This window comes from Procambarus clarkii, chromosome 19, assembly GCF_040958095.1.
Source record: "Procambarus clarkii isolate CNS0578487 chromosome 19, FALCON_Pclarkii_2.0, whole genome shotgun sequence".
In the NCBI taxonomy this organism is placed as follows: domain Eukaryota; kingdom Metazoa; phylum Arthropoda; class Malacostraca; order Decapoda; family Cambaridae; genus Procambarus; species Procambarus clarkii.
In genome coordinates this window covers 324,047-348,720 of record NC_091168.1, presented here as the reverse complement: position 1 = coordinate 348,720, position 24,674 = coordinate 324,047, and the positions used below count along the sequence as shown (strand labels likewise).

The 24,674-nt window shown below is 39.4% G+C and overlaps 1 protein-coding gene across 2 annotated transcripts; it reads right to left on the bottom strand.

The window, feature by feature from the left end:
* Window positions 1-3,469: 3,469 nt before the first annotated feature.
* LOC123765347 (zinc finger protein 543-like) lies at window positions 3,470-24,674 on the bottom strand. Of its 2 annotated transcripts, XM_069326902.1 has the most exons (3): window positions 23,410-24,674; window positions 13,354-13,471; window positions 3,470-3,805 (listed from the first exon to the last, which is right to left on the bottom strand). In XM_069326902.1, the coding sequence occupies exons 1-2, from the start codon at window positions 24,368-24,370 to the stop codon at window positions 13,374-13,376; spliced, it is 1,059 nt and encodes a 352-aa protein (XP_069183003.1). In that variant the 5' UTR covers window positions 24,371-24,674; the 3' UTR covers window positions 3,470-3,805; window positions 13,354-13,373. The 2 variants fall into 2 exon arrangements, with proteins under 2 accessions (XP_069183003.1, XP_069183004.1); XM_069326903.1 differs by lacking the exon at window positions 13,354-13,471 and having other exon boundaries at window positions 23,410-24,670.

Genomic DNA, 24,674 nt, shown 5'->3' with positions numbered 1-24,674 from the left:
TAACCTAACCTAACTTTTTCGGCTACCACACCGAACCTAACCTATAAAGATAGGTTAGGTTAGGTTAGGTAGGGTTGGTTAGGTTCGGTCATATATCTACGTTAATTTTAACTCCAATAAAAATAAATTGACCTCATTCATAATGAAATGGGTAGCTTTATCATTTCATAAGAAAAAAATTAGTGAAAATATATTAATTCAGGAAAACTTGGCTTATTAGGCAAATCGGGCCTTGCATAGTAGGCTGAGAAGTGCGTTCTGGCTACTAGGTACGGCATATATATATATATATATATATATATATATATATATATATATATATATATATATATATATATATATATATATATATATATATATATGTTTCATTGAATATGACCGCATATTCTGTATTTATTATTTTCTGGTTTAGGGCTTCTATCCCTCTAACTATTTTCTTAGCATAAACAGCCCGAAGCCGACGGAGAACCCTCTACAGCAGTCAAGCATTGTATACATGTACACTTGCCCCCACGAAGGATGTAACCTTCAATGTAAGTACATAGGTATGACGTCGACCAAGCTGACGAGGCGTTTGACATGCCATCTTCAATCTGGTGCCCCTAGGAATCACATGAGACAAGCCCATGACATTACTCTAACAAGAGAAATGTTGAACAAGAATACTTGCATAATAGACAAAACCCAAGATTCAAGAAGATTACAAATTCTTGAGGCAATTCACATAAGAATAGAGCGACCTACCATGAACACCCAAATCACGGAACTATTTACTCTACCCACCATGAGAGTAAGGGCAAGACAAGAACATATCGATGCCAACACAGAAGACAATGTCCAACATAACAGGCCAATTACACTGGATTAATCTTTGTGTTTAGATAGGAGATGCCTCGTATGGGCCAATAAGCCTTCTGCAGCCTCTATGTTTCACCTCACATTTATCCCTTATGTATCCCCCCATGTTTTCACCTTCATTGTATTATCACCTGACCTAATGCGGGTATAAAATCAACTAGTATTGTAAGATCTGTTCACTTGAGAATGATCCATGGAGGTTCGAAACGTCGTGCAAATTATACAAATAAGTGTAATACACTCTATAGTAAATCACTTCTTTTCTTCACCTTAAAAGTACGAAAATGAGTTTTGGAGAACTCCTATTTCAATTAAGCCCTGATGCTAAGAAAATAGTTAGAGGGATAGAACCCCTAAACCAGAAAATAATAAATACAGAATATGCGGTCATATTCAATGAAACATGTTTGAAAGAAAACCTGCTGCCAGTATACACCAATATATATATATATATATATATATATATATATATATATATATATATATATATATATATATATATATATATATATATATATATATATATATATATATACACATACATACAAGAAGGTACATTGGGATTGTGAGGATACATAGCATAGTAATTACATTCTTGTAAAGCCATTAGTATGCACAGCGTTTCGGGCAGGACCTTAATCTAAGAAAATTTCAAGTAGGTAAATACTAGCAAAATTTATAAAAATGATAACAGGTATATAACAAGAAAAAAAATAAATATGAGAGAAATTTGTAGGTATATTAAAGCACATAGTGTCACAGGGGGGGGGCTCGGGCTCTGCTAGCAAGAGGCTGCTAGTGGCTCAGAAGGCAGAATACTCAGCCCCTCCGACTCTCAGGATTCACCGGAGTCTCCTGGTCCCACAGGAGAGGACAAACAATAGCCACCACCGCAGGTCTTTGCTCCCACCACTGTGGGGGTGCCACTGATTCACCCTGGGAGCCCTTCAGTCAACCACGGAGAAACTGCTGTTAGCAATTCCGGCTTAGACCCGTGGAGAAGTGAAGGAAGACCCAGGCTTACCCTTTAACAATAACTTTCCCTGAGTCTTGCCTGCCAGACAAAAATGTTGCAAGAATTCCTTTCCCCACCTGCCTTCCCTATCTTCTTTTAACAAGGTCGCCAGCTGGGTTGAGATACCTGCACCCCAGCAATGCAGTTCAGTGGGTGTATTCTATACTGCTTGTTGCCAAAGCATTGCTACTCCTACAGGGTTGACACTGGTCTGTCAGCCCAAGGTACACTTCCATAACAATCTGTGTGGCCTTACCTCTCTCCAGCCACTACATTGCTTGTTGCCAAAGTGTTGCCACTATTCCGGCTCTGATACTGGTCGGATGGCGGCCGTGTCGAAGACGGCGTTGAGAACCCCCAGAGAGAGGAAGGGTTAAAAGGCGCAGTAGTCACAACAAGAGATTGAGCCTTGCCAGGGGACGAGGTAATCACCACTGGGGGCTTGTGGCTCGACCCAACTACAGAGCAGGGAGGGGGATCCGTAGGGAGTAGTCAGGAGGGTCAAAGGAGGAGCAAGGTCGGGGCCCAATGCAGCGGGGGCTACAGAGCCCGGTCTTCCAATACAGTCCGACTCGGGGCTTGGTCGCCCACCCCACGAGCCTGAGGGGGTACAAGAGGAACATTCATCAACATGGATATGAAAAAAACACTTTCATTCTCGAATGAGCCCCCACACCCACCATGGAGCCACCATTAGAGGTAGGACACCCAACAAGAAGGTATCGCCGATCAAGCCAGGGCCCCTTAGGGGTGCATCGTGAGTATACGCCGTACAAACGCCTCCTTAAGAACCGTCAGTCCCTCGAGATCGGGCTCAGTGATGAAAGGGGGATTGACAATAAAAGGTTCCCCTCGCTCTAGACATTGGGTACTACAGTTCTATGGGTGCAAGGGTATGCCTCCTCAAACACCCGAGCATCAAAACAAAAGAAAGCCAAGAGAATGATCAAAACAGGCACAAGGTCAGCAGGAAATGACAACAAGAAAGGAGAAGAGGGAGGTGGGGGAGAAAAACGAAACAAAAGGAAAAGGCGTCCAGCAAAATTAGTGAGGACAGCAGCAGGAGCACAAGGCTACAAAAGGACAGGGGGACTGCCCAAAGAAGCATCACACTCCGATAGCCGCCCACCAAGCCCCCTCACGGCTGCAACGAGCTGGACCGCGGGGGAGGGGGGAGATTGGAGCAGTGAGAGGGAGGGTGGTGGTAGTGAGGGAAGAGTAATGGTGAAGGAAGAGTAGCAGTGAGGGAGGTGTTTGGTTAATATGGTTCACTTGTTTTGTGATCCACTTGTCCACTTGTGTTATCAAACTTTTTATATGAAGGAATTACTAATTGTAACCTGTGACATATGCCCTAACACAGGAACTAACTAGGAATGCAATTATGCAATGAACTTTATTTCATTTTAGTTATATAAAATACATCTTACCTGAATGTTACTCAAAATATTACCGACACTTCACCAACTTTGGAAATATCGGAGCCCTGGAAATAACGATCTGGGTACAGCCCCATATAGGCTGTTAAATTGAGTGGATACTGTACTCCAGAAATTATGAAACTTGACAGCAATAATCAGTTTTTAAACACAAATATACTTTTATTGTTTATTATCAAGACATGTTGAGGTACACAACTGTTATCAATCAAACCTTTATCTGTACAAATCATGGAATACATTCCTAAGGAAAAGGACATCACTTATGATACAGAAATCACAATAGCGTGATACATCTAATGAACAAATCCACAAAGGCCGTATTGAGGGGTTTTAACTTGTGTCCGGGCTAAGGCGTGTGCTAAGGTCCGGCTAAGGCGCGTCTGGGATCATCCAGGACGTAAATCAGGAACCCCACGATGGGTCGCACCACTGTGGCTAGATCACTTCGCCACCACAGCCACACAAGCAACGCCATATTCAAGTGGTGTACCTGTCAAGTAAAAACAGAAAATAGATTCTCTATAATATTCTCTCTACTCTGAGTAAATACCCAACCTGTCCTCCAGTAAAGAACGTCACTTTTCGCTCTTATGCATCACACAAGGCCAAAAAATGTACTAGAAAATTAAAGCGGCTCAAAAAAAGTGACGTACTGTCCCATTTTATGTTTTGGAGCCTCAGGTAGGGTATGAGAGACTACTGTTTTCTTGACGTTGTGAAACCTTTGGAGGATGGCCTGAAACCCCCGCCCATCCCCTGAAACTGGATAATGACGATCTCTGTTATTTATCACGCTAGGCAAACTTACACTACAGAAAAGTGTGCCCAAAGTATGGGCTTTGGGCCCTTTGGGCATATGCTCTTAACAAATGAATAAAATTACACCCAAAAGATTTATTTGGTCTCGGGTCTAATAAACAAATAATGTACATGAACTTCACAACTCACCAGCTTGTACCATTCAAGGTAGACAACAACAACAGTTATGGAAAATAAACACTCATCTTGACTATGTCCAAATGAGCTCATATTCTAGTGTAAAAGTCAAATGATAAGAAAGGTGTACCTCTACAACCCGTTCTCGCAAATTCGTATAGTCAATATTGACTTATTAAATAAGTGCATAGGTGACATACTAAACATAATAGATACCCTTAAAAAGCTTAATAGAAAACACCGACCTTACCTAACTTTCTTAGTATGTTAAGATAAGCATCTTATAGCTTCGTAATTACAATTGTTACTTAACCTATCATAGGTATAGGTTAAGTAATAATTGTAATTACGAAGCAATAAGATGCTTATCTTAACATACTAACAAGGTTAGGTAAGGTCGGTGTTTTCTATGAAGCTTTTTATGGGTATCTATTATGTTTAGTATATCACCTATGCATGTATTTAATAAGTCAATATTGACTATACGAATTTGCGAGAACGGGTTGACCTCTAGCACACCCTGAACAGACTGTTTTTAATTAAAAATAATTTAAAATACAGCAAAACTTTTGGCTACACTGACACCACAACCATTACTCACCTGACTAATCAGACACATTACAATCTCAGATTCTACACACTCAGACTATAAGCTCATTGAAGTGCAAACTAACATTAATAACAGCAGCAAGTCCAAGAGAACCAACAAGTGAGAAGGGTTATTCAATCAATTCAATTTCAACAATAAGAGGATCGACTGGGAAGTAATAAATATAGACCTTGGAAACATTCATTGGGAGACCATCCTACGCGACAAAACGCCCACACAGGGACTATATATAGTCTGAGTGATTTTAGGAGGATAGGAAAATATAAGAAAGACAAGAACCCCCCCTTAACCCTTCAATTGCGCATCGCATCATATGATGCTTTGACCGACTTGTAGTAAATTGCGCATCGCATCATGTGATCCTTTGGAGTACTACGCAAGATTTAATGGCCCGTGGATACACAGGGTTCACCATACCTTCATCAGGGCTCTTGTAAACAGATGCCATTTTTTTTTTAAATCGTGGGCCAAATTCCCGGGTGTTAGGGGCCTCAATATTGTGTGAGCTACCAAGCCTGACGCACGCAGCATGAGCTCATAGCACTGCTGTTCAGGGTGTGACCACAGCATCGCCTAAAAATGCCATAATATACTTATTCATGCTATTATGTAGCGATGATATTATTACAGAAGACCCCTGATTGTGATAAAACTGACCAGGGTTCTGATAATAGCAGGATTGTGGTGATATTTAGCGCTGTGCGCCATGGAGGGAGTAGTAATGCTGTGGGAGGGAGGGTGGTGGCGATGTCTTCTGACTGTGTGTGGCCACCTTTTATTGACTGCACTCACCATACCAGCTTAGTGGTTCGCTATGGTGAACACAAATGTAGATACTTATATATAACGGATGTATAGAGGGTATAAACAGCAGGAGTAGGAGGTTGGGAGCCGCCATTTTGGTGAGGGTGGTGGCGTCGTCTGCACTATTTATCAAGTTGTTTGCTGGTTACCACGATGGTCTTTGGGCACCATACCAGTTTACTTGTACAAGTATGGTGAATAAAACAGGTAGATATTTATATATAATGTGTATATATAGCGTAATAACACCACAAACAGTATTGCTGGAGGAGAAATATTAGTACGTCTGGCCTTGAGGGCGGCAGCCAGCTGACTGTGTGAGGTCCTACGTCTTTGTGCCTTTACTCAATATACAAGCTTAAATGTACAGTTATGGTGAACAAAACATGTAAATACTTATATATAACGTCTGTATATAATAGCAAAAACAGTATGGTGGGTGGAGAATGGTGGCAAGTCAGGTGAGGTGAGGGAGGGAGGGAGTGGCAGCCAGTGGCGGGCTGTCACTGGCTGCCACTGCCACTGCCACTCAGCATACCAACGAAGTGGTTCGTTATGGTGAACACGAATGTAGATACTTATATATAGCATCTGTATATAGTGAATAAAAGCAAAAACAATATTGTGGAAGGAGAATGTGGGCGAGTCAGATGACTGGAGGGAGGGCGGGAGTGGCTGGCTGGTACACGGTGGTCACTCCTCGTTACTTTTTGACTCATAATAGCAACTTAGTGGTTCGTTATGGTGAACAAAACATGCAGATACTTATATATAACCTGTGTATATAGTGTAATAACCGACAAAGTATTTTTTTTTTTTTTTTTTTTTTTTTTTTTTTTTTTTTGAGATATATACAAGAGTTGTTACATTCTTGTACAGCCACTAGTACGCGTAGCGTTTCGGGCAAGTCCTTAATCCTATGGTCCCTGGAATACGATCCCCTGCCGCGAAGAATCGTTTTTTCATCCAAGTACACATTTTACTGTTGCGTTAAACAGAGGCTACAGTTAAGGAATTGCACCCAGTAAATCCTCCCCGGCCAGGATACGAACCCATGACATAGCGCTCGCGGAACGCCAGGCGAGTGTCTTACCACTACACCACGGAGACTGCACCACTGTTTGTTCACTGTTTGATGAACATAATTGAATCAACAATATGCACACCATATTTTTGAGTACAGCGATGATTCACTCATTTTATTATATAAATATATCACACTACACACTATTGAATAATATTACAGCAAAAAAAACTACGAAAAATAAATCAGAGACATTGAAATAATTAGGTAATTATCTCTTTGTGGCAACTCCGGCCTGACAGCTGGCAATCAACAGACCGCTGGGACGCACGCTGAGTCAGCGCCTGTTTTTTTGCCAGACTTCCCCGCCCTATAGCGGGCAATATATGCCACTCACGATTTTGTTATTATTTTTCCCATGATCAGTGAACACAAATTAACAGGTTTGGAAGAATTTTTTTTTTTTTTTTTATGCGCCTGTGGGTGTCAAATGGTATATAGCCATGTGCCATTTAAGGGTTAAGGGTGAAATTTAATGGAGTGAAGTATATGCCAGAAGTGCTTCGGAATACCTGAAAATTGCAATGTGACGAGGATGGCAAACTTTGGTCAATAAGATAAGACTTCTCAAAAGAGGACAGAGAAAAGCTGAAAGTGAACCTTATTGAAGCGAAATGTCTGAATGGGGATAGAAATGAAGAAGAAAGGAATTCTTTTTTCTACAAAGTTTCAGGGTCTGTAAAGCTTGTGAAATGGTACATAAAGACAAAACAACAAAATCATTAAAGGAAGGGGGTGTAAAGAACAAAGGGAAAGGAAACATATTCCTGAAAATAGTATATACCAATATAGATGGAGTGAGATAAAAAATATTGGAGTTCAAGGCTATAATTCAGCTCAAAGTCACAGGTATTATCACATTAACAGAGACAAAACTTGAAGAAAATATTTTAAATGAGGTTGTATTCCCAAGGGACTACTCAGTTTGGAGACGTGACAGGAAAACTAGGAAGGGGAAAGGAGTGGCTGTGCTGGTGAACGAACACCTGGAGGTAAGAGAGTTAGTATTTGAAAATCCTCAAGATATTGACATAATGACATTGCAGCTCTGGAATCAAGATAAGCTGATAATTTTAAATGTCTACAGCCCACCAGCAAGCAACACATGGACAAAGGAAGAACTAGATGACAAAAAAGAGGGCCTCATAATGGTCATGAGAGAGATTATGGTAAGAGCTGACAAAGATAAATCCTGATTGTTGGTACTGGGGGACTTCAACTTTAAGGCAATAGACTGGGAGGCCTACGAGGCAAGAACAGAGGACATTTGGACAAGCAGATTTGTAAACCTCATCTTGGAAACATTCATGTATCAACACGCCAAGCAGGCCACAAGAATGAGGGAAGGGGATGTTCTGTCAGTACTGGATCTAGTATTCACCAGGAAAGAAGAAGAGATATTTGACATCCAGTACCTTCTTCCCTTGGGAAAGAGTGATCACGTCCTCTTCGACATTAAATACACTATGCGATAAAATCTAGTAGAATATGGGTAGAGTGAAACACTTATTAAACTCGATTTCAAGAGAGGACGCTATGGGGAACTTAGAATTTTTTTCTTGGGTATAATTGAACAGACTTGTTGCTAGGCAAGGAAGTAAATGAGATGTATGCCAAATTTTGCACAATATATGATGAAGGCACACAAACATTCATACCAAAACAGACATGCAGACTAGGAAACAGGGTTGGTTCAACAGAAATTGCGAGAGAGCCAGAGATCAAAAGACACACGCATGGAATCATTATAGGAAGAGGCCAAACCCCCAAACATACCAGCGATACAAAGATGCAAGAAACAACTACACGTCAGTAAGGAGAGAGGCAGAGAGGAACTTTGAGAACGGTATAGCAAACAAATGTAAATCAGATCCAGGCCTTTTCTATAAATTCCTTAAAAGCAAGCTGCAGGTAAAGGATATATATTCAGAGGTTGAAAATAGGGGACAGATACATGAAAAATGAAAAGGAAATGTGTGAAATATTAAACAAAAAGTTCCAAAGTGTGTTATACAAAATGAGATCTTCAGAGAACTAGACACAATAAGAATTCCAGAGAACAACATAGAGCATATAGAGGTGTCTACAGATGAAGAACATAGTTCCAATCTACAAAAGTGGCAGCAGGGAAGACCCCCCCACCCCTCCCCCTCAATTATAGACCTGAATCATTGACAAGTTTAACAGTGAAAATATTGGAAAAATAACAAAATCTAAATGGGTAGAACACTTGGAGAGAAATAATATAATATCAGACAGACAGTATGGTTTTCGATCTGGAAGATCCTGTGTATCGAATTTATTCAGTTTCTATGATCGAGCAACAGAGATTTTACAGGAAAGAGATGGTTTGGTTGACATCTATCTGGACCTATAAATGGCTTTTGACAGAGTTCCACATAAGAGGTTGTTCTGGAAACTGGAAAATATTGGAGGGGTGATAGGTAAACTTCTAACATGGATGAAAGATTTTCTGGCTGATAGAAAACTGAGGGCAGTAATCAGAGGGAATGTATCGGACTGGAGAAATGTCACAAGTGGAGTACAACAGGGTTCAGTTCTTGCACCAGTGATGTTCATTGTCTACATAAATTATCTATCAGTTGGTATACAGAATTATATGAACATGTTTGCTGATGATGATAAGATAATAGGAAGGATAAAAAACTTAGATGATTTTCATGCCCTTCAAGAAGACCTGGACAAAATAAGTATATGTAGCACCACTTGGCAAATGGAATTTAATGTGAACAAATGCCGTGTTATGGAATGTGGAATAGGAGAACATAGACCCCACACAACCTATAAATTATGTGAGAAATCTTTAAAGAATTCTGATAAAGAAAGAAATCTAGGGGTGGTTTTAAATAGAAAACTATCACCTTAGAACCACATAAAAGAACGTTGTGCGAGGAGCCTATGCCACACTTTTTTAACTTCAGAATTGCTTTTAAATACATGGATGGCAAAATTCTAAAGAAATTGTTCACAACTTTTGTTAGGCGAAAGCTAGAGTATGCAGCGGTTGTGTGATGCCCATACCGTAAGAAGCACATTAATAAACTGGAAAAGGCGCAAAGACATGCTACTAAGTGGCTCCCAGAACTAAAGGGCAAGAGCTACGAGGAGAGGTTAGAGGCATTAAATATGCCAAAACTTGAAGACAGAAGAAAAAGAGGTGATATGATCACTACGTACAAAATAGTAACAGGAATTGATAAAATCGATAGGGAAGATTTCCTGAGAGCTGGAACTTCAAGGACAAGAGGTCATAGATTTAAACTAACTAAACAAAGATGCCGAAGAAATATAAGAAAACTCACTTTCGCAAACAGAGTGGTAGACGGTTGGAACAAGTTAAGTGAGAAGGTGGTGGAAGCCAAAACCGTCAGTATCTTCAAAGCATTATATGATAAAGAGTGCTGGGAATACAGGACACCATAAGCGTAGCTCTCATCCTGTAACTACACTTACATAATTACACTTCGGTAATTACAGTAAATAGCTCAACTGACAGCTGAAGTATACTAGATCTGCTTGAAGCACATGCCTGTGAGGAGGGTCAGAAAGAGGACCACTCTAAAAGAAGAACGCAGACGACTGCACAAAGGAAAAATTAACGGAAATGCTTAAACAGACACGACTGTCTTTAAAAAGAAAAATAAATCTAAACGGGGAGATCAAAGAAATAATTCTATGAATAGAGCAGACGTTGAAGTGATCATATGAGTGAGGAAATGGAATTGAAACGGAAAGCTATACAAGAGATAAAAAAAAATCCTAAATATTTTTTCACATATGCAAAATCAAAATAAAAAATCTCCACCAGTATCGGACCTTTACTTATAACTGAAGGAACATACACATAGGACAACAAAGAAATTAGTGAAATTCTAAGAAGCCAGTATGAGACTGTTTAGCACCTGAATTAACAGCATGAAAGTTGAAGATCTAGACAGCATCTTTATGAATGACATACAAGCTGCAGATAATATAACTGGTATTAACATGAACTTGGAAGATTTTGAAAGAGAAATTGACAACATGCCCGTGCACGCAGCCCCAGGTTCAGACTCGTGGAATTCAATATTCATAAAGAAATATAAAGTACCAGTAGCATGAGTACTCAGTATAATATGGAAAAAGAGCCTGGATACAGGGGAGATACCAGCAGCACCTAAATCAGCATATATAGCTCATCTGCACAAGGAAGGTAGTAAAGCTTTGCCAAAAAATTATAGACCAGTTGCACTAACTTAACACATAATGAAAGTTGAAAGTTTTTGAGAAGAAAAGCCAAATGCAGATTTTTTTTTTTTTTTTTTTTGAGATATATACAAGAGTTACATTCTTGTACAGCCACTAGTACGAGTAGCGTTTCAGGCAAGTCCTTAATCCTATGGTCCCTAGAATACGATCCCCTGCCGCGAAGAATCGTTTTTTCATCCAAGTACACATTTTACTGTTGCATTAAACAGAGGCTACAGTTAAGGAATTGCGCCTAGTAAATCCTCTCCGGCCAGGATACGAACCCATGACATAGCGCTCGCGGAACGCCAGGCGAGATGTTGTGTACACAGACTTTGCAAAGGCATTCTACAAATGTGACCATGGAGCATAAAATGGGAGTGATAACCCATATAATGAAATCAATGGGAATAACGGGTAAAGTGGGGCGTTGGAATTTCAACTTTGTCAAACAGAATGCAGAGTGTGATAGTCGATCAAATAAGATCAAGACCAAGCGCAGTGAAAAGTTCTGTACCCCCCAGGGCACAGTCCTTGCACCGCTGCTATTTCTCATTCCAATCTCGGATATAGACAAAAATACTAGTAACAGCTTCGTGTCATCTTGTATCCTATTATGTCGTGTCATCAAAAACGACATCTAGTATCAGGCCCTTGCGACAGAGATAGCACTTTCTCAGATGACAACAAAGAAATGAGCGAAATACTGAAGAATCAGTATGACTCTGTTTGAAATGAGCCACTACACACACTAAAGATTGATAACCCAAATAAATTTTTCATGGATGTGATGCCAACATCAAATCATATATCTTATGTCACCCTATCCCCACTGGATTTTGAAGAAGCCATAGACAGTATGCCTATGCACTTTGCACCAGGCCCTGATTCTTGGAACTCCATATTCATCAAGAACTGTAAAAAAAACCACTGTTGCAGGCCCTTCACATTCTTTGGAGGCAAAGCTTAGATACTGGCATTATCCCTGACCTACTAAATTCAGCAGATATAGCACCATTCTATAAAGGAGGAAATAAGGCAGAGGAAAAAAATTACAGAGCGATAGCACTGACATCACTCAACATAAAAAATCTTTGAGTGCTAAGAAATAAGATCACAAAACACATGGAATCACAGCATCTCCATAAGCCTGAACAACATGGTTTCAAAACAGAGCGCTCTTGCCTATCACAGTTGCTGGACCACTATGACATGGCCTTAGATGGTATGGATGACAAGCAAAATGCTGATGTAATTTACAAAGATTTCGCAAAAGCCTTCGACAAATGTGACAATGGTGCTATTGCACACAAAATGGGTGCAAAAGGAATTACCAGAAAAATAGGCAGATGGATCTACAATTTCCTGACTAACAGAACCCAATGAGTAATAGTCAACAAAATAAAATCCGGACCATTAACACTGTCTCCCTCTCCCAGGTCAGTCTCCCAGGGTACTGTGCTTGCTTCAGTACATTTTCTCTTCATATCAGACATAGACTAGGACACAATCTATAACACTGTATCATCCTTTGCACATGACACTAAGATTTTTTATGAGAGTAAACAACATAGAGAACACAGCAAACCTCCAATCACACGTAAATCAGGTCTTTCAATGAACTACAGAAAAAAATATGGAATTTAATGATGATAAGTTCCAGCGCTTGTGCTACAGAAAATATTCAATTATATAAGCAGAAACCACATACAAAATGCAGCCAAATCATAACATAGAACGAAAAAGCAATGTAAAGGATTTGGCTGTACTCATGTTGGAAGACCTTACCTTTAAAGTACTGTACACAATAAAGTAGCCATCCCAACTGCAAGAAAAATGACAGGTTGAATAACAAGAACTTTTCAAACTAGAAATGCTATACCAATGATGATACTCTTCAAGATGCTAGTGCTCTCTACAGTAGAATACTGCTGCACAATGACAGCCCCTTTCAAAGCTGGAGAAATTGCTGACCTGGAGAGTGTGCAGAGAGATCTTTACTGCTAGAATCCACTCAGTAAAACATCTAAACTATTGGGACCGACTAAAATGCCTAAATCTGTATTCTCATCAGCGCAGGTGGGAGAGATACACAATAATTTACACATGGAAAATAATAGAGGGGCTGGTCCCAAACCTGCACACAGAAATAACACCACATGAGACTAGGAGGCATGGCAGGATGTGCAGAATATCCCTCGTTGAAAAACAGAGGTGCAATAGGTACCCTGGGAGAGAACTATCAACATTAGAGGCCCGAGACTGTTCAACACGCTTCCACTACACAAAAGAGGTATAACTGGCTGACCCCTCACAGTGTTCAAGAGAGAACTTGATAATCATATCCAAAGGATACCTTTTCAACCAGGCTGTGACTCATACGTCAGGCTGCGAGCAGCAGCGTCCAACATCCTGGTTGACCAGCAAGCAACGTGGAGGCCAGGGTGATGATCGGGCTGCGGGGATGCTAAGTCCTGAAACCAACACAAGGTACGGTACACAAGATAATCCTTTGCAGACGATAAAAAAATCAGAATGAAAATTTCTACCATAAAAGACACTGAAAAACTGCAGGCAAATATTAATAAAGTCTTCGATTGGGCAACTGAAAATTACATGATGTTTAACGGGGATAAGTTCCAGTTACAGTACTTAGGTATGGTGGAAACGAGTAACTTCAACAAAACACAGGGTACAAGACACAACCGGACCTACTCAAAAAAAGGAAAGCAATACGTAAAAGATTTGGGAATTATGAGGTCTGACGACCTAACATTTAGTGAACATAACTGAACAAATATAGTGGCTGCCAGGAAAATGATAGGATGGATTATGAGAACGTTCAACTCCAGAGACCCCACAGCAATGCTAATACTATTTCAATCACTGGTGCTGTCCCATCTTGAGTATTTCTCAAAACTCACTTCCACTTTCAGAGCGGGAGAGATCTCTGAATTAAAGGGAATATATTGAACATATACAGCACACATAGACACGATAAACATCTAAATTATTGGGACCGTATCTAAGCTTTCAAAATGTACTCTTTGGAAAGGAGATGCGAGAGGTGTCAAATAATATATACATGGAAGATACTTGAAGGCCAGGTCACAAATTTGCACAGAACAACAACAACAACAAATTGGAGCAAAAGAAATGGATGGAAATGCAGAATAGAACCAATGAGGATTAGAGGTGCCATATCACAATCAGAGACCACTGAAGTGCTGGACCAAAAGGGCTGTGCTAGATATGTGGGTCTGTGGGCCACTCCAAGCAACAGAACTTTAAAATCCAGAGATCCCATCACAATGGTTATACTATTCAAATCACTTGTGCTGTCCTGTCTTGATTACTGCTCAGTACTCACTTCCCCCTTCAAAGCAGGAGAGATTGCTGAAATAAAGGGAAAACAGAAAACATATATATGGCATACATAGACACGATAAAGCACCTAAATTATTGGGATCGTCTCAAAGCTCTCCAAATGTACTCACTAGAAAGGAGACGAGAGATAAAAAAAAAATTGTACATGTGGAAAATACTGGAGGGCCTCTGCGAAAGGGAGATGGAACTTTTACAAATGACAACTAAGAAATGAGCGAAATACTGAGGAAACAGTACAACTCTTTGTTTTCAGCGATACACTAAATAAACTAAAGATTGATAACCCGAATGAGTTTTTCATGTCTATGAAACCAACATTAAATCATGTATCAGATGTCACCCTATCCCCACTGGATTTTGAAGAAGCCATGGACAGTATGCCTATGCTCTCTACACCAGGTCCCGATTCTTGGAACTCCATATTCATCAAGGACTGTAAAAAAAACTATCGCAGGCCCTTCACATTCTTTGGGGACAAAGCCTAGATACTGGCATTATCCCTGACAATACTAAATTCAGCAGAGATAGAACCACTCCATAAAGGAGGAAATAATTTCTCAACTTACAAACTGTTGCAAATGATGCAATGGATCAAATACATATGATTCAGGCCGAGGAAACCCTCTCAGCTCAAAGTGACCTCCTTCAAAAGCTGGAAAAACAGATCAATCTCCTTCAGATTCACCAGGCGGCTTCCGAAGATGACCAAGAGCAACAACAACTTCATGACTCCCTGATAATTATTTATTTATTTATTTATTTATTTTATTTATTTATTTATATATACAAGAAGGTACATTGGGTTTGTGAGAATACATTGGGTAGTACAGTATTTACATTCTTGTAAAGCCACTAGTACGCGCAGCGTTTCGGGCAGGTCCTTAATCTAGCAGATAATTTTAAGTAGGTAATTTCAATCAGAATTGATAAATGCTAAAGATACATTACAAGAGAAAAATGAGATGAGAGAGATAAGTAAGTATATTAAAGCACATTGTTATATTAAAGCTCTGATTGATTACATTGACAGCTTGATTAGTAATTTAAACAAGATTAATAGACACCATACAGCAGATTGACAGCACATATAAGACAGCAATGATCACAATGGTAAAGATGTTCAGAATGGGTACATAAAGATTGGGAGACTGGGTAGCAAAAGATACAGATAAACAAGATTTATAAACACCATACAACAGATTGGCAGCACATATAAGAAAACAGCAATGATCACAATGGTAAAGATGTTCAAATTGGGAACATAAAGGTTGGGAGATTGGGTAGCAATAGATACAGTGCAATTTTAAGGCAAAAAGTGAAAAACTATGAAGATGAAATTAGGTACTTTTTAGTATTGATTTTGAATGATGTAAAAGTTGGACAGCTTTTCAATTCAGTAGGGAGTGAGTTCCATAAACTGGGTCCCTTTATTTGCATAGAGTGTTTACACAGATTAAGTTTAACTCTGGGGATATCGAAGAGATATTTATTTCTGGTGTGGTGATAATGGGTCCTATTACATCTGTCCAGGAAGAGTTTCAGACAAGGATTTGCATTTAAGAACAGGGTTTTGTAAATGTAGTTGACACAAGAGAATTTGTGGAGTGAGATTATGTTTAGCATGTTTAGGGAGTTAAACAAGGGGGCTGTGTGTTGTCTGAAAGCAGAATTTGATATTATTCTGATAGCAGATTTTTGCTGGGTGATGATGGACTTGAGGTGGTTTGCAGTGGTTGAACCCCATGCACAGATACCATAGTTGAGATAGGGATAGATTAGTGCATTAGCTCTACTGATCTACCTGATGAACAACAAGGTGAGAATTGTTGTAATATAGCCCACACCCTAATTAATTCAAAGATCAGAGTCAGTGTTGAAATCAAATCAGCTATCAGGATAGATTAAAACAGTCCCCGTAGCAGTAGGAGAATGCTCATCAAACTTGCAAATCCCTTTGCGAAGTTTGACCTCATACAATCAGCTGCTAAGCATAAAACCAAGCTCTATATAAATGAGTGTCCTACAAAGCAGCGTGGATCCCTCCTCTTCAGGCTGCGTCAAATTCGCAAACAAAACCCTGGTCTTATCAAGCAGTGCTACACTAGGAATGGAACGATTATTGCGAAGAAGGAAAGTACAGGAAAAAAATATGAAATAAAATGTGACCAACAACTACTGGCCTTCTTTAGTGATTGTGGTATATCTGAAAACCTGAACCCGACCAATGCCAGTACTTAAAATAACTCTTTCAGTGCCTGAGCCTAACCTAACTTAATCTAACTTTGTCTAAGGTACTGTCTCTGCCTTACCATTTACCTAATGTTCTCTCATTCATATAATTTCCTAAATAATCCATCAAGTCTCCATGCACTTATGCAAGCATCTACCTCAGTTTCATTGTAAAATTTTACTCTTAAATCTAATCTTACCCTATTCCATTTAAATTTTAAATTTAATTGTATTGATCTATGTCATTTATTGAAATCAATTATTGATCTCATTTTGTTCTTTTAATTAAGTTCATACTAATTATAGGTTATAACTAAGCTAAATAAAATTTATTATCTTTAGATTATTTTACTTTACAATTATCATTTGTCAATTTTTTTTTTTATATATTCATCTTGACAGTCTCTACTGACTTTTTGTTCTCTCCACCAAACTTGTGTATCCTCCATGGCTATCTAGTGACCTTTATTCTACCTCTAATTGTTTCAATTCTTTTGTTTACTTGCATTTATTGTTGTGTTTTGCCATAATTATTCTCTAATTTTAGCAGACTCAATACTTTGTAAGCTCTTATTGTATTGTTATATTATTATATTGCTGTGTTTTGCTATAATTACTTTCTATTTTACAGCAGATTTAGTTTTCATCTGTTCCTGTAATTGCTTATCTTATTGTATCGTGACATTATCTTATCTATATGCTTACTGATATTGATCCTGATCGAAATCTTCTGTCCCATATCCACACAAATCAGCACATTGATCATCATTACTGCAGGTATTACACAGCAAATCTTGCAAAAAACAAACTCCTAAATAGCACCTGCTTATCAGTTTACAACCAAAATGTTAGGTCACTTGGTAAACATTTTGATGATATAAATGCACTACTTACAGCACTAGGTACTAAATTATCTTTCATCATTTTAACAGAAACTTGGCTAAGTAATGACTATACCCAACTCTACAATTTAGCTGGTTATAAAGCCTTTCATAACTGCAGGCCTAATAAAAAAGGTGGCGGTACAGCAATATATTACAAAGATACCTTCATTTGCAATAGTGTCATTAGTGATAGAGACGACTATTGTGAATATACCTTTGCCAAGTTCTCCAGTAAATCCCTTAAATCCTCCCTGATAATCGGTGCCATCTATAGATTTCCTAATACCAACATAGCTTTATTCTCTGACAATGTAAGGAATCTTATCATAAATAACAATCTCAACAAAAATCACATCATTCTGGGAGGTGATTTCAATATTGACCTGGGTCTTCAAAACAACCCTCAAGTTGACTATTTCCGTAACAGCATGCACTCCTGTATGCTAATCCCCACAATCACCAAGCCCACCCGAGTCACTCAAACATCTGCCACTACCCTGGATCACCTATGGACTAATATAACAGCTCCCCTTACATCTGGGATAATTTATGACAGAACAACTGACCACTATCCTACTTTCCTCATAGCAAACATTGACACATCACCACCAGAAACCAAAAAACTTTCATTCTGGCTACATAGTGAATCAGCTTTAGGCAATGTCTCTAATGCACTTCACAATATTAATTGGGAATCTGAATTTAATAATTCACAGGATATAAACTCATCAACTAACCTCTTTCTCTCCAAAACTCTAAGCCTCTACAACACTCACTGTCCCCTCCTTACCAAACAAGTAACTGATAAAAGAAAAAATAACCCGTGGCTCACAAGTGGCATAATTAAATCAATCAACAAAAAACATGAATACGAAAAGAAATTTAGGAGTGGCCTAGTTTCAATGGAAGTAGTTAAAAGGTACTCATCAGTGCTTACCAGTATCATAAGAAAAGCAAAACTTTCATATTATGAGACTAGATTCAAAGAAGCAAAAGGCAACATGAAAAGCACATGGAATACCATCTCTAACAACATGGGAACTAAACAACACTCCCACAACCAGATAACACTCTCTAAGGATGGCCTTACACTGTCATCTGACTTAGAAATGGCGAATGAATTTAATAGCTTCTTTTCATCGATTGGTGCTAACCTTGCAAGTAAAATCCAACAGACTCAGACACATATCAACACATATCTCTCAGGCAGCTATCCAAACTCTCTTCTCCTCTCACCAGTCAGCCCGTCAGATGTTGTGTCCATCATACACTCACTAAAAACCAAAGCTGGGAACATCAGTGAAATCCCATCCATTGTATACAAGAGTGCCTCCCATGCCCTTGCGCCACCTATAGCTCTGCTGTTCAACAAATCCCTTGAGTGTCATACCTTCCCTGATATCCTTAAAAAAGCAAGAGTAACGCCAGTTCATAAAGGAGGTAATCCGTCAGACATAAACAACTATAGACCAATATCGAACCTACCCATACTATCAAAAATATTTGAAAAAATTATCTACAAACAGCTCTACTCCTATCTCGTAAAATTTGACATTCTTAGCCCCTGTCAGTTTGGCTTCCGCTCTCAAAAGAGTACCAACGATGCAATAATTAGTCTCCTTGATATAATTTACTCAGCCCTTGACAAAAATGAGTTTCCAATTGGACTCTTCATTGACCTGAGAAAGGCCTTTGATACTGTTAATCACGATTACCTATTATGTAAACTCCATCATTATGGAATCCGAGGCCATGCACTAGACTATATCCAATCCTATCTTAGTGATAGACACCAATGTGTAGCCATCAATAATATAATCTCTCCCATTCTACCAATAACCATTGGAGTGACACAGGGCAGCATCTTGGGACCTCTTCTATTTCTTATATACATTAATGATCTGCCTAATGTCTCTAACATTCTGAAACCTATTTTGTTTGCTGATGATACTACCCTCATCTACTCCAACCCCAACCCACATACACTAAGTAAGTAATTATCAAAAGAAGGCACCAAACCGGGAAGGCTATGTAGCACCATCAAATACGCAAAATAATCAGAGGGCGCTAAATATCACCAAGGATGCCAATACGAGAACAAAAACGCATAAGGCGAACGATATCAAAAGTATCCGAGTCACCAAGAATTCTATCGAGGGACAGGTGACCGCGAGGGGCGGTCGGAAAGCAAGACACACGCTCGTCCTGGAAGTCAGGACATTCAAGAAGGACATGCACGACCATAAGAGGGACAATGCAACTAGGACAATAAGGAGCAGGGCGGCGCTACATCAAGTGACCATGGGTTAAGCGAGTATGGCCAATACGCAACCTCGCCAGAGCTGTTTCCCACCGCCGGTTACAGTGGAAGGAGGACGGCCATGAGGAAACACAACATTTAAGAGTACGTAGCTTGTTACCAGTAACAGACAACCAAGAAGCCTGCCAACGGGTAAGGACTGAGGAATGGATAACCGGGTAAAAGTCGGAATACGGAATGCCTTTACGAGAGATGGGACAAGAGCGGACAGCTTCCTTGGCGGCAGCATCCGCACGCTCATTTAAAGACACACCAATATGGCTGGGAACCCAACAAAACTCAACCGACTTAAATTTACTGTGAACAAGAAACAGCCAATGCTGGATCTCGACAACTACTGGATGAACCGCATTAAAGGACCCGAGAGCCATGAGGGCACTACGAGAGTCAACAACAACTACAAAGGAAGACTGACAACGAGAAAGCAGGAGACGAAGAGCATAGAGAATAGCATAAAGTTCCGCTGTAAAGATGCTAGTCTCCGGAGGCAAGCGACACACATAAGTGCGATCAGGAAAAACAACAGAGTAGCCAACACCGTCCGCTGACACGGAGGACACGGCAAACCTCCAATCAGATGTAAATCAGGTTTTTCTTTGGGATACAGAAAATAATATGGTGTTTAACGAAGATAAGTTCCAGCTCATATGCTACGGGAAAAAAATATATAAAAATGGAAACCACGCACAAAATGCAGTCAAATCATAACATAGAATGAAAAGGCAATGTAAAGGATTTGGGTATACTCATGTCGGATGAACTTACATATAAAGAACACAATAAAGCAACCGTCACAACTGCTAGAAAAATGACAGGTTGGATAACAAGAACATTTCACACTAGAGATGCTATACAAATGATGATACTTTTCAAGATGCTACTACTCTCTAGTATGAAATACTGCTGCACAATGACAGCCCCTTTCAAAGCTGGAGAAATTGCTGACCTGGAGAGTGTGCAGAGAACCTTTACTGCTAGAATCCACTCAGTAAAACATCTAAACATAAACTATTAAAAAATAAATAGACATAAAAAATAAAAAACATAAACATACAAAAAAACACAAACATAAAAAACAAACTATTGGGACCGACTAAAGAGCCTAAATCTGTATTATCTTGAGCGCAGGCAGGAGAAATACATAATAATTTACACATGGAAAATAGTAGAGGGGCTGGTCCCAAATCTGCACACAGAAATAACATCACATGAGACCAGAAGGCATGGCAGGATGTGCAGAATTTACCCATTGAAAAGCAGAGGTGCAACAGGTACTCTGAGAGAGAACTATTTCAACATCAGAGGCCCGAGACTGTTCAACATGCTTCCACTACACATGAGGGGCATAACTGGCCGACCCCTCACAGTGTTCAAGAGAGAACTCGATAAACATATCCAAAGGATACCTGATCAACCAAGCTGTGACTCATGCTTCAAGCTGCGAGCAGCCGCGTCCAACAGCCTGGTTGACCAGTCCAGCTACGAGGAGGCCTGGTCGACGACCGGGCCGCGGGGGCGCTATGTCCCGAAAACACCTCAAGGTAAGGTTACATTCACCAACCAAGCCCATCACAATGGCTATGGGCTGGAAAGGGAGGTAGAGATGAGAAAGACGAGAGGGCGAAGAATACTGCCCGGTGGAACACCAGTGTTAATGGGTAGAGTGGGAGAATTGGAATCATTCACAGAGACATACTTGCCTGTCAATGAGACAAGATTGTAGGTATTGGAGTGAGTGACCTCTTACTCCGTAATGTTGTAATTTAAGAAGGATAATGTGTTAACAGTATCAAAAAGTCTTATATAGGCCAACAAATAAATAAACAAGATACCTATTTCTTTCAAGAGGTGCATATATTAAGTTAATCATACTAATCGGTGCATGAGTGGTCCTTTTTTGGGCCTGAAGCCATCATGGCAAGAACTAAGTATATTTTGTTTTGCTAAATAGGAGTAAGGCTGTTTGTAGATTAAGTCTTTAAAATATTTTAGACAAAAACTGGCAGAATTGATATATGTCTATAATTGTTGACTTCAGTGAGATTGCCACTTTTATGGACTAAGGTTACTATTGTTTTTTTTTTTAGAATATCAGGAAAGGTTTGTAGTCCAAATGATTTGTTGTAGAGCAATGCAATGGCTGGAGCTAAAAATCTAGACGCTTTCTTGTAAATTAGGGATGGTATCTGAACATATGGTATCTGTGCATGGGGTTCATTCATCCACTGCAAATTACTTCAAGCCCATCATCATCAAACAAAACTCTGCTATCAGAAGTATAAAACTGTCTTCAAACAACAAACAACAAACAGCATCTCTCTCTTTAAATCCCAGAACATGCTAAATATACACTCGCTCTACACATTCTCTTGTGCTATTTATATGTCCAAAACCTTGTTCCTAAATGCTAATCCTAATCTGAAACTTTTCATTGATAGATGTAATGGAATCCACGAGCACCACTACATAAATAAATATCCCTTTGATATAAATTGACAGTCATGCTAATATAATTGCCAGTCAGGCTTATTGTAATTCACAATCATCTTAATATAATTGCCAGTTTGGATAATATAGTTGTCAGAGAGGATTATGCCAGTCAGGCAAATATAATTGCCAATCAGGGTAATATAACTTTGAACCAGGCTTTTTCACCCACATGGTTATTGATTGATGGAACTGCCCACACGCCGAAGCCATAACTGCCAAAACTGTGCTGAATTTCAAAATATAGCTGGAAAAGATCAAGGCAAATGGGGGGATGGATGGGGGCCTGAAACAAGCTGCTGGCTTCCTGTTCTCATCAGCTATATTTACCCTCAGGTAAATTGGGTAAAATATTATTCCCAGACAATTACAGCATAACTGATAAAGTTATGCAAGAGTAATATAAATTTCTGATAAATTTAGAGTGATATAAATTTCTAGAGTAATATAAATTTAAATTTTATAGTAACTTGACTGACAGTTATAAATACCAGTCTGCCTTCAATAAACTCTTCGGTGAAATATTTATAAACAAGAGATGAACTCATAAATAGGCCAAAAAAATGGACATCAGTTTACAAATAAATTTGATCAGAAAAATCCTTGATTAACATACATTTCCCTACCAATCAAATGATCTCTTCTTAAGTACGTCTCAGACTGTCTTCTTCACCAACTCCAGTGCTAAATAATATTACAACAAAAATGTCCGTAATTTAGCTACAGAGTATAATAAATTTTAAATAAATTTCCACAGGAAGCAAAAACAAAGCACATTATTACTAACATAAATATGAAGAAAAACATTTAAAGCTTTGTTTTATCTTTGCTAAACTAAAGAGATATTTCTATACTTATAAGCAATTTTAAGTTTTCCTAGTGACAGCTTCTGTAGTTCTTGCTTGGTCATCTAACTTTCATAAAAGAACCATGTAATAAAATATCTTCAGATTTTTACCTTTCATGGAGAAGTGTTTTTTTTACAAACGAAATATAATTACCTCTGAAGAACATCCAACTAACATTGTGATAGCATACTGTTAGGTTAAAGGTAAGTTAATATACCATTATGTGCCTCATTATCTTTCAACATTCTCTTAATTACCTTCCACACTCGAAGTGTTTAGCCTATTATCTGCATGTATCATCTTGTGCCTCTTCATGCGTCCAAGACGACTGAATCTCTTCCCACACTCAGGACATTCATGAGGTTTGTCACCTGAATGCACTAACATGTGAGACATCATACTTCCAAGACGACTGAATCTCTTCCCACATTCCAGACACTCATGCGGTTTGTCACCTGAATGCACTAACATGTGCCTTATTATAGTTTTACGTTCTCTAAATTTTTTGCCACACTCGGCACATTGAAAAGGTCTCTCTTCCGTATGCACCATCCTGTGAGTCTTCATACTTCCACGACGACTGAATCTCATCCCACACTCTGGACACTCATGCGGTTTGTCCCTTGAATGCACTAACATGTGAGACTTCACATTTCCAAGCTGACTGAATCTCTTCCCACACTCTGGACACTCGTGAGGCTTGTCACCTGAATGCACTGCATGTATCATCTTGTGCCTCTTCATGTGTCCAAGAAGACTGAATCTCTTCCCACACTCAGGACATTCATGAGGTTTCTCACCTGAATGCACTAACATGTGAGCCTTCATATTTCCAAGCTGACTGAATTTCTTCCCACACTCTGGACACTCGTGAGGTTTGTCACCTGAATGCACTAACATGTGCTGTATTATAGTTCCACGTTCTCTAAATTTTTTGCCACACTCGGCACATTGAAAAGGTCTCTCATCCGCATGCACCATCCTGTGAGTCTTCATATGTTCACGCCGACTGAATCTCTTCCCACATTCTGGACACTCGTGAGGTTTATCTCCTGAATGCACTAACATGTGAGTCTTCACATGTTCACGCTCACTGAATCTCTTACCACACTCTGGACACTCGTGAGGTTTATCTCCTGAATGCACTAACATGTGACGCTTCACACGTGAAGGACAGGTGAATACCTTCGGACACTGTGGACACTGGTGAGTCTTCATCTTCTTTATGACAGGTGCAGTTTGATGAAGGTTTTCTCCCCCGGATGTTGGGAGAAGCGTCAAGGCTTGAGTGTTGTTTCTTAGAGTTAGACTTGATGTGAGCACTTGGCGGTCAATGGTGGTGCTTCTTTTTTATGATAAGTGCAGTTTGTGTCCAGGTTTTCCCTTAATGCTCGTGCTGGACATCCCCGGGTGGTGCTGCTAAAATGGCGGCGGTTGTTTACCCTCTTATCAACTAAGGGTTCCAATGTTTTGTATGGTTCCACATACCAATTTTCCTACTTCTTATTTTTGTTTGTAACTG

What these genes read in the sequence shown, in the direction of transcription:
- LOC123765347 (XM_069326902.1), bottom strand. Translation starts at nt 24,370, where the DNA reads ATGAAGACTCACCAGTGTCCACAGTGTCCGAAGGTATTCACCTGTCCT. An exon ending in AAACACTTCGAGTGTGGAAG is followed by an intron (nt 13,472 to 23,409) that starts GTAATTAAGAGA and finishes TGTTGGTTTCAG; the next exon opens with GACTTAGCATCCCCGCAGCC.